This window comes from Monoraphidium neglectum, assembly GCF_000611645.1.
Source record: "Monoraphidium neglectum strain SAG 48.87 unplaced genomic scaffold scaffold02254, whole genome shotgun sequence".
Lineage (NCBI taxonomy): Eukaryota > Viridiplantae > Chlorophyta > Chlorophyceae > Sphaeropleales > Selenastraceae > Monoraphidium > Monoraphidium neglectum.
Genome location: NW_014011374.1, coordinates 268 through 9,853, shown reverse-complemented (window position 1 = coordinate 9,853; position 9,586 = coordinate 268). Strand labels below are relative to the sequence as shown.

Sequence of the window (9,586 nt, the reverse complement as noted above, 5' to 3'; positions counted from 1 at the left end):
CCCCTGCCCCGCTCCCCCGCCCCACCTGGTACAGCTCCAGGGCGCGCCTGAAGCCGTCGCCGTAGACGGGGGACGTGTCGGTGCGAATCTTGTGGCTGGGGGTCAGGAGGCGGGTGGCAACGGCGAAGTGGATTGTGGGCGTTGCATGTGCGCTGAGGATGGGTGAGGCGGAAGCGATGGGAGCTGGAAGCGCAGCGGCGCAGGCGTTGCCACCCGAAGGGAGTGGCCTGGACAAACCGAGAATCGGAGGGACACGGGCACAGGAGCGCAGAATGCACCAGGAAGAATGACAACGTGTTGGCGTCTTTTGTGCATGAGGGGCGGGTCCTCACGTGAGATAGGCTGCGAGGCGCTCCTGGTCGGGGCCGGCCCGCCTGGCGTTGTGGTCCTGGGACTCCAGCCATAGGTAGGCCAGCAGCTGGGGGCAGGGGTTTGCGCAGGCATTTCCAAGGGGCTGTTGATGAGATCGGTGGGATCGGGCAGGTGGCCGCACCAGGGTTTGAAACCAATACACCACAACCTCCCAAGGCGTGCATGAGCCTCTGGCAGAAAGTGACGTCCAGGCGCTGCATGGCAGCAGCAAGCACTTTGTTCATTCTGGCCACAACAAGTAGTCCCAGCGATCCAGTGGAGCAATCGCCCAAGCCCAATGAGCAGCAGCATGAATGCCTGAGCTGCATGCTGACCTGGCAGAGGCCCTCCTCAATGTGGGGGTCGATGCCCACCGCCCCCTGCATCTTGATCTGACGGGGGAAGGGCAATGAAAGGTGGGCCAGCAGAGGAGAGGATAGTACATCGCACTTTAGCACATGCAATTTGACGAGATGTCGCAGCAGAAGCTGGACGATGTTCTGTGGGGCCGCCGACAGGCCCGCACCTGCCGATTGCACAGAGCCACCGGCAGCTTGGTGTGGCTTCGGGTTTGTCCTGATTCTGCTGCTGGACCTCAAGCAACGAGACTCCACATGCGAGCCCCAGCACAACACAGCCCTTCCCGTCAGCCAGCTGATGCATATGAAAAGCGCCCACCCCCCACGAAAGCCGCCCGTGCTGCCGCTCACCCAGGCGTGCGTGAGCTCGTGCGCGATGATGCTGCCGCACAGCAGCCGCGGCAGGCCATAAAGCACCAGCAGCCCCTGCACGCTCACGCGCTGCGTCGCGCCGCGCGGCAGGGCGGAGCCCAGGGCTGTCGCGACGCTGCTGACACCCAGGCCCTGGCCGATGCGCATGACTGCGGGGATTGACCTGGGGAAGATTGAGGTGGCGTTGTGAGAGTGTGTGTTTTTGCATGCGTGTGTACGTGTGTGTATGTGTGTGTGTATGTGTGTGTGTGTACGTTTGTGCAAAGCGAAAAGACGATAATGGGTGCACATGAGTTGTGTAGCCAGCACAAACGGCACGTGCGTGAACGCTGTGATCGCGCATGCTGCCAGGCTGCCAGCGCCCGGCAAATGGATAACAGATGGTGCCAAGGCAACCATGGGGAGTCGCGGCGTGCAGCTGCGGCGCCTCACGTGTACACTGTGGCGAGGCAGAGACCGAGGATGTGGAACAAAGGGGCGCCCTCCAGCCCCGGGGGCCGGCCCATTTCGCGCGTCGCATGGTCTGCAGGGGAGGGTCCAGCACGCATGGCGTGATTGAACACGAACACACGCATTGCAAGTTGCACGTGGTTGGGTTTTGAGGTGGCTGTTGGAAAGCAAGCCCCTGGGACATTCCAGGAGCAGCTCGCAGCGCAGCTTGAAGACTGTGTTGCCGTGAGCATAGTCCAGCCAGCATCAAAGGTTGACATCGGCCGCACCCGTGATGCCTGCGCAACCCACAGCTGGTCCCGCGCACGCCAACCAAAACGCACCTTCCAGCACGCCAGACTCGACGAGCAGCAGCTGCGGCGCGTAGGGCAGGGCCATGCCCTGAACCCTGAAGAAATCCACAACCTGTGTGGTTGTGCGTGTATGGTTTCGTGTGTGTGTGGGGGGGGTGTGGGTGTGTGCAAACTGCACGCTCAACACACACGGAGACGTATGCAGGCCCTCCCGCAGGGTCGTGCTGATGCAACTGCCAGGGCACGCGCCATGCCGGCAGGAGGACTGACACAGCCGCCATGAATTGTGATGAGCGCGGCCAAGCGCTGGATGGCAGTGTGTCCGTGCAATGGCGGCTTGGGCTAAGCAAGCCCCCTAGTCGGTTGTTGGCGCATGCAGCAGTACGGCAACACGAGCAGCGCAGGCGGCTCACAAAGCACGTTTCCGTGCCCGCCCCCGAGCCAACTCTGGGGCAGCCGCCGCACCTCGCGGTACAGCGGCTGAACGTCTGGGGTGTCCACAACAATGGTGCCCAGGCAGTCCAGGCACACGCGCCGCTGCCTGTCCCGCAGCACCACCCACTCGTCCCCGCGCGGCTCCAGCCTGTTGCAGCTGAAGCAGGACGGCGTGCCGTCAGTGTTGTGGGCGGGGCACCATTTCAAGTCCTTCCAAAAGGGGTGGTAGCTGTATGAGATGCGGCCGGCCTCCAACTGGGGCACCAGGCCGCGGCAGACGCAGCACCGCGGGTCGAAGCGCTCGCGGTAGCAGGACGGGTGGAACGCGGCGCCCGTCTCGCGCTCGGTGCTGTACTGCATCACGCCGCCGGCCGCGATGGGCCGGCCGCAGGCCGCGCATCGGAAACAGGCGGCGTGATAGGTAAGACCGCCGGCGACCAACATCGGCTCGCCAAAGGCGGCGGCGCCGCAGCCGGCGCAGCGGGGCAGGGCGAGCGCATCCGCGCCAGACGAGATCCCGCTGCGCAGCGCGCGGAGCAGGCCGCCCATCACACCAGGCTTCTCCCTTTGCTGCTGCTGCTGCTGCTGCTGCTGCTGCTGCTGTTGTTGCTGTTGCTGTGGTGTCTGTTGCATCTGGGGCGGAGCTGCGGGCGCTTGGTTCTGGTGCGGGCCATAGGGGAGGTGCGGAGGCGGGGGCTGCAGCTGCGGCTGCGGCGTGGCTCCATGTTGAGCGTATCCTGCAGTAGGGCGGGAGTCCATGAGTAAACGCAGCTCGGCACCATCAGCGTCGCTGGCCTTCCATGCGAAGCGAGCAGGTGGCAGCAGCTGGCGCCCATGCGGTCCGCATCAACACGCCTCGATGCGACGGTCTGCAACGGCTCACCACCTGACCGCCCATGCGCCTCGTTGGCACTCAAAGCTAACGCCAGCCGCATCATCTCCTCCTCCTGGTCGTCGCTGGTCGCGAATGTGTGCCGTGAAGACATGATAGTTGGGCTGGGCCGGAACTTGCACAGTAGAGCAAGCTTGATTTCAACCAAACAAACAGATCCAAATCCATGTTATGTACTTTACTCTTTGATGTATGAGGTACGGCACGGACCAGCAGCTGCAACGGTGTCACTGCGTGGGTGACACCGTTGCTTGCGCAAGCCAGGACTGCCCACACCTGATCAAATTTCGGCATACTTACATTTAACCAAGTTGTGCTGTCTGGATAAGCGTGAGAGCCCCGGACCAGCGATCTGGAAGCGCGTTCTGACGTGCTCTCAAACCCTCCAGCACGACAGTACCACGAAAGGCGGACTTGTAATATGACTTCCTCACCCTTGGATGATGATGATGGTCCCATCTCTGCCGCTGCAGCGCCGTTGCCCGACCTGGATGGCGGCGCGCTGATGCAGTTCTTGTCATCAACGCTCCAGGACCTGGAGGCAGCGCAGGGCGGCACTGACGACGAGGCCCGCGGCCTGCTGGCGCAGCTGGGCGCCGCGATGCAACGCCAGTCGGCAGCGGCCGTGGGCGCCGTAGGACACCGGGGTGCGCTGCGCGACGCGCAGCCTCAAGGGCCCGCGGCAGCGATGGCGGTGGCGGTGCCGCAGACGGACCTGGAAATCGCATACCACATAGACAGGTGGGCGCGCTATGGCATGGGGAGGGTGATTCAGCTGTGCCCTTGAACGTGGCACTGGGAGTCGAGCTGCAAGCTTGTGCCTGTAATCCGCTGGTGGCGATCTTGGCGGCACGTGGTCCAACGTCACCTGCCCTGTCCTTGCTGCGCTCAAGCTTTGCCACCTCCACCCCACCCCGCGCCCTCAGTCTGGCGGAGCAGCTGGCGGCGGTTGAAACGCAGTTTGCTGGGTTGGAGGGCGGCGCACGAGAACTATTGGCTGCCGGCACGGCCGTCTGGATGGGCGGCGGCGGCAGCGGCGGCAGCGACGGCAGCGGCCTCAACAGCAGCAGCAGCGGCGGCAGCGGCGGCGGCTCCGGTGGCAGCGCCGGCGGCCCCAACAGCGGCAGCGGCGACGGCAGCGGCTTTGGCAGTGGCCTCGCCGGCAGCAGCGGCAGCGGCGAGGATGCAGGCTCTGGCGTGGCGGCGGGCCTGGTGTTGCCTGCAGTCTCAGAGGGCGACGAGCTTCGTGCAGGCGGCGTTGCGGGCGCCAGCAGGCCGGGCCTGGACGCTGTTGCTGGGGAGGATGTGGGTGAGGAGCGTGGTGGCACTAGCACCGACGGGCAGGCGGCAGCGGGGGAGGTGGGGGACGAGCAGCGGCGGAGCGTCCCAGCATCTGCTGACCGCCTTGGCGAGGCCGTCAGCATCGCAGAAACTGCGCGTGGTCGAGCTGGAGAGGCCGACAGCAAGTGAAACTGCGGCGAGTGAACAGCTGCTTTGCTGCACACTTGTTGGATGGTGTGTTGACGCTGTGGTAGGGCAACCTGGTTGTGTGCGCTTTTGCCTCAGGAGTAATGTTTTGTGCTGTACAACTACACTGAATTTGGGTAGCTGCTTGTGCACGACAGTTTCGTAGCCCCTCTGCATAGTTTCATCAATTCCTCACTTCTTCCCTGGCTGCACGAGGCTTGCTAAGGTGGATGCAGCTGCTCCATGTCTGCTCGTTTATTCCAACACCGATCATGGTCATACAGGGCAGCAGCAACGGCACACCCAAGGCGGCGCTGCATGCGGGCACCAGAGACACAGCGTTCCGGCACGACAGCTGAAAGCTGACGGTGTGCGTGCATGTGGCTTGTGGGCCACTGCTTCTATCCCAGCACGAATGCATGCGTGCCACAAGTTTAGTTATGTGGGTAGTAAAAGCACACAAACCGCCCAGAACTGTGAGCCTTGCGGAAATGTGCTGTGCTGCGCCCATTGACAGCACAGGTCGCAGCAACATGAAGGGCGCCAGCAACAGTGCGCCGCTTGGCGAAGGCAGCACTGCACGCAGGACAGCAGCAACACCCTTTCAGACTACACACCACCAAACACTGCATATGCAAGCACAACAACACAAATCACTGGCATACAAAAATGGAAGAAGAAACATACAAATTTAAATGGGGAATGGACATTACTGCGCAGCTTGCTCAGGGTGCAGGTGGGCCGGGGGTGGCCTTGAACAGCTGCAGCAGCGCCTCCCCGGCCGTCACGTTCCTGGCGGGATGGCGCGGGGCGCAGGTGGTGATAGCACAGTCAACACACTGTGGAATGCAACCATGACGCGCAGGTCCAGCGAGGCGGTGCAGTGCTGCCTGGTGTACTTGCTGGGCCCTTGTGTCGATAGGCTGCAGGCCATTGGTATTAAAGGCACCCATTGAAAATGGAGCATTGATGAGTGTCGAGGCGATGGATGGGAGGGTGGTGTGATGACAGGTGTGTGTGAGAGTGCCATGCGGGGTGAAATGGGGGGGGGGGGTCGGGGTGCGCACCAGCTCTCCACGTGCCTCACGACCCTGTTGGCGTCTGCGTTGAGCGTGAACCGCGTGGACCCCTCAATGGAGACCAGCGGCAGCCACGGCAGGCGCAGCCAGGTGGCCAGCGCCCACGTGGCCTGCAGGGTGGGGGCAGCCAAGCGCCGCGAGGAGGGTGCGGGAAGTCAAGGTGGAGGTGAGCGCGGTCGCCCCTGCACTCACGTGGCATGCCGCAGGCATCCGGCTTGCAGGTGACGTCCTGGCTGCCAAGCAGCTGGCTCCCTCATGCAAAAGCTGCCACCCAGGCTGCCAAGCACCACAGAACGGGCATTGCAAAGGCCGCATACATCCTCGCTACACCCCGCGTATCCAGTGCGCGCTGGCAACCCCCAGAGATGCCCCACGCCGACCCCGCACCTCCAGCTCCTGCATGCCGTTTGCGTTGGCCCCCATGCGCCGCATCGTCAGCAGGTCCAGCTTTGGGCTCAGCAGGAAGGGCGTCAGCAGGGCCAGGTTGCTGCCCAGGGTTGAGGGAGGGGGGCGGCCGAGACACGCGAATGAGCTCGGCGCGCCGCGCGGGGCCCGTCGACGCCCCAGCCGGCCGGGGCAGGCTGCACCAGGTTTGTTATGCAGCATGAGCTGTCTGTGGCGCATGTTCTGTGGGCTTGTGGTCAAGGCGGCGGGGCACTTGCTGCTGGGCCAGCTAGGTGCCGGCTGATGGTTGGCCGGGCTCACCGCTTCCACAGGTCAAGGCCAGAAAACTGCGGGTGATAAGCAGCAGGTATGTAACGCATGAGCGGGAAGTGGATGGGCAACGACAATGGCAGTTAATTTTCGTGTTGAACATGTATAAGTGTGACCTCCTTGCGCACCAGCCGGGGCTGCAGCACCAGCGGCCGGCCGCTGCAGGAAAGCCTGCGAGTTCGAAGACCTGCGCTGAGGCGCACCGAGATGGTGGGGTCCACGAACGTGCACTGCTCGTCATACACCGCGCTGTCGATGACGCCGGTGACGAAGTAGCCGTTGCCAAAGTCGGCAGTTATGCGGCGCACGACGCCGTCCACGTCACCGGGTGACAATGGCGGCTCTAGGGACTGCTGCTCCCGGACGCGTTCGTACCGCTGCTGCCTGCCGGGCGATGAATTGATTCGCGTGCATCAGATGACGGTGGCAGGTGCCAGGGGGTATATGGCTAGAAAGTGCCCATGGCTCGCATCGTTTGTGTTGCAAGATCGCCGCCCCCAATGCACACAGCCAGAGCTTGGGGAAGCGGCAAGACGCAAACACTCAATGTCGCACCCGACGCCCAGCACACGAAGCGCCTCTGTAATGAGGTTGACAAGTCCAACCGTCACTGGATTGGCAGGGCCGCTGCCGCGGCGCACGGGCGACTCGGCCGCTGCAACGTCCGCCTCGGTTGCAGGGGGCGACGCCCGGCTCATGTGCGCCACAACTCGTCGTGGCGCAGAGCTCAGGGGCCCGCGCAGGACACATGCGCGCGCTTGGCCTGCCTGAAGGCGTGAAACATGCATTAGTGGGTTACAATTGTATATTGGCGAAGCCACAGTACCCAGAGATCGCGGAGATCGCTATGAAACAATCAACGGCGAGAGCATGCGCGCTTGATGGCGCAAAAAGCGAAAGCAATGATTTCAATAAGCGTGAGCTGCAGTCAGCCGCAGATGACGCTCTACGAGCTGGCGGTCAACGCTGCTGCAGGAGGCGAGCAATTGCTGCCAATGTTGAGTCCGTCACCACAGCAGATGCCGAAAAACAAAGGCGTGGGGATTGCCCCAGCAAACACGCAAATGGCAGCGATTGCCTCGGTCAACACGACGGTGCAGGCCCTCGCATCTGCGGGGGCGGAGGACGTCGTGGCCATCACGTCGGTCAACGCCAGCATCACCCCGCTCAACTTTCAGCGATCGATCTGAGCCCCTTGGTCAAGAAGACGGACGCCGTCAACCCGCGGCTCGGTACCTGCGCAAGCGCGTCGTGCTGTATCAGTATCAGAGAGGAGAGCAAAGGGCGCTGGGCAGCCGCGCTTGCGCCGACGCCCTGTGCTGGGCGCCTGTCACGCGGCCCGCAGGTCTGGTGCAGGGGCGCACGTTCCTGTCAGCCAACAGCGCTGACGCGGTCAAAGAATTTCCGTCAAGGTATGGGGTCGCGACCGACCTGCCCGTCGAGTCGGCTGACAGCGCCGTCATTGCTGGGAACTGGACCGAGCTCCTCGGCGGCAGCATTCGGTTGTCGCTGCAAGCACCTGAACGCTTATTGGTGAAGCGGCTCGGGCTCATCTGGCACCGCCTCCCCAAGCCAAATCCCCACCATCAATTGTGGTGGTTGGACAAGTGCCGGCGGGTCGACCTACTTGGTGGGAAATCCGCGGTCGAGGGATTTACTTTGGATACAGTCCGTCAATGATGTTGCCCCGTGTAGTTATAATTTTCACCGCACTTTTGTGCCTCGCCGTCCAGCAGCCCCAATTCTTGCCAGTCCATGCCTCGCCGTGATCGCGTGCAGGCGCAGCAGCGGCACCGAAAGACCTGTTTCATCTGCTTGCGGGTGGCACAGCACTGTGTCAATGCCCCGCTTGCGTCATGGTTGGGTCCAGTGCACCAGCAATCATCAGCTATCGCGATGAGGTTATTTGCTGGGCACAGTTGCCGCTTGTCCGGAGGGGGGCCTCCCTGGCACCCCTGCGCAAGAGGCACGGGCGCCCTTCCTGGCGCCCATGGCAACACCTCACTGTTGTTCTCCTGTGTGTGGCTGCCGGGCTGGGCAACGGGGTGGCCGCCCCCACGACTCAGGGCGACAACTCTCGGAGGTTGCTGCTGGCTGCTGGCGCTACGTCATGCATCTGTAAAGGAACGGCCCGTGTTACCAAGAGGGTGCTGCAGGGGACGCTCAGGGGCAGCCTGAGGGCCCACCAACGCGCAGCACGGCTCGGCCATTCGGTTGCCCTGGCGCGCCACCAGTGCCTCTCGGCGCCGCACCCGCACCCGCACCCGCAGCCGTCCATGCAGCGCAGCAGCCACGTCAGGCTCGTGAGTGGCCAAACGACCGACCACGGCCAGGGCAATCACCACCGCCGCCGCCAGCTCAGCAGCCCCCAGGTCACTCTGGCAGCATCGCCTCGGGGTCCACGTCGCCGCCGTCGTCCACCTGCGCGCCGCCGCCGCCGCCGCCGCCCGGCGCGCCCTTCTTGGCTGTGGGGGGTGGGAGGGAGGGTGATCGGGAGCGCGGCAGGCCGGGGCGGTGGGCCGCCCGCGCATACGGGCGGGAGAGGACAGGACTGCACCAGCTGGTGCTCACCTTTTGCCCCCTCCCGATCACAATCCTGCAAACGAGTCATAAACCTGTCGCGGCACCGCCTCTCCGACACCAGACCCTCCTCAACTCTCTGCACACGTACTTGATGGCCCCCTGTTGCCACCCACCCCACCCCAACAAAACAAACACCCATGCGCAGCTGCACCCGCGCGCACGCCCTCGCGGCTGCCACACATGCCGTGCACAGGCACGCACGTGCCCACGACTCCTGTTGTCCCGCGCTCCGCCCCCCCACCTATCCCGCTGACGATGTCGTCGATGCGCAGCAGCATTGTGGCGCTCTCCACGGCGGTCTTGATGGTCTGCTCCTTCACGGCCAGGGGCTCCCACACCCCCAGGGCCTTCATGTCGGTGATGTCACCTGGGGGTGGGGGGGGGGTGGGGGATGGGGGTGTGGAGGTGTGTGTGTTGGGGGTCGGGCGTTTGAGTGTTGATGTGTGCGTTTGTGGGTTTGGGGGAGGGGGAGAGGGCGGTGAGGGGTGGGGACGGGCGTGAGGGATGGGTGCCTGTTGGTGACAAAGGTTGGGGCAAATCGAGGTGTTGAGCAGGGGCACGATAAGGGGAGGGCACAAAAACAGGGGTTGG

At 63.7% G+C, this 9,586-nt stretch overlaps 4 protein-coding genes across 4 annotated transcripts; 1 reads left to right on the top strand and 3 right to left on the bottom strand.

Annotated features, from left to right (window-relative positions):
• Nucleotides 1-332: 332 nt before the first annotated feature.
• MNEG_10283 (hypothetical protein) lies at nt 333-2,893 on the bottom strand (the record flags this gene model as incomplete). The annotated part of the gene is made up of 6 exons (XM_014041248.1): nt 333-418; nt 687-743; nt 1,062-1,245; nt 1,515-1,605; nt 1,856-1,937; nt 2,291-2,893. Coding segments are annotated over 6 exons (1,103 nt in total), but the record flags the coding sequence as incomplete, so codon positions are not given.
• Nucleotides 2,894-3,573: 680 nt separating this feature from the next.
• MNEG_10282 (hypothetical protein) lies at nt 3,574-4,724 on the top strand (the record flags this gene model as incomplete). The annotated part of the gene is made up of 3 exons (XM_014041247.1): nt 3,574-3,893; nt 4,079-4,511; nt 4,719-4,724. The coding sequence occupies 3 exons, from the start codon at nt 3,574-3,576 to the stop codon at nt 4,722-4,724; spliced, it is 759 nt and encodes a 252-aa protein (XP_013896701.1).
• Nucleotides 4,725-5,344: 620 nt separating this feature from the next.
• MNEG_10281 (hypothetical protein) lies at nt 5,345-7,110 on the bottom strand (the record flags this gene model as incomplete). The annotated part of the gene is made up of 6 exons (XM_014041246.1): nt 5,345-5,411; nt 5,687-5,808; nt 6,086-6,185; nt 6,404-6,429; nt 6,616-6,796; nt 6,968-7,110. The coding sequence occupies 6 exons, from the start codon at nt 7,108-7,110 to the stop codon at nt 5,345-5,347; spliced, it is 639 nt and encodes a 212-aa protein (XP_013896700.1).
• A 1,675-nt stretch (nt 7,111-8,785) lies between these two features.
• Nucleotides 8,786-9,348, bottom strand: MNEG_10280 (hypothetical protein; the record flags this gene model as incomplete). The annotated part of the gene is made up of 2 exons (XM_014041245.1): nt 8,786-8,877; nt 9,237-9,348. The coding sequence occupies 2 exons, from the start codon at nt 9,346-9,348 to the stop codon at nt 8,786-8,788; spliced, it is 204 nt and encodes a 67-aa protein (XP_013896699.1).
• Nucleotides 9,349-9,586: the final 238 nt, after the last annotated feature.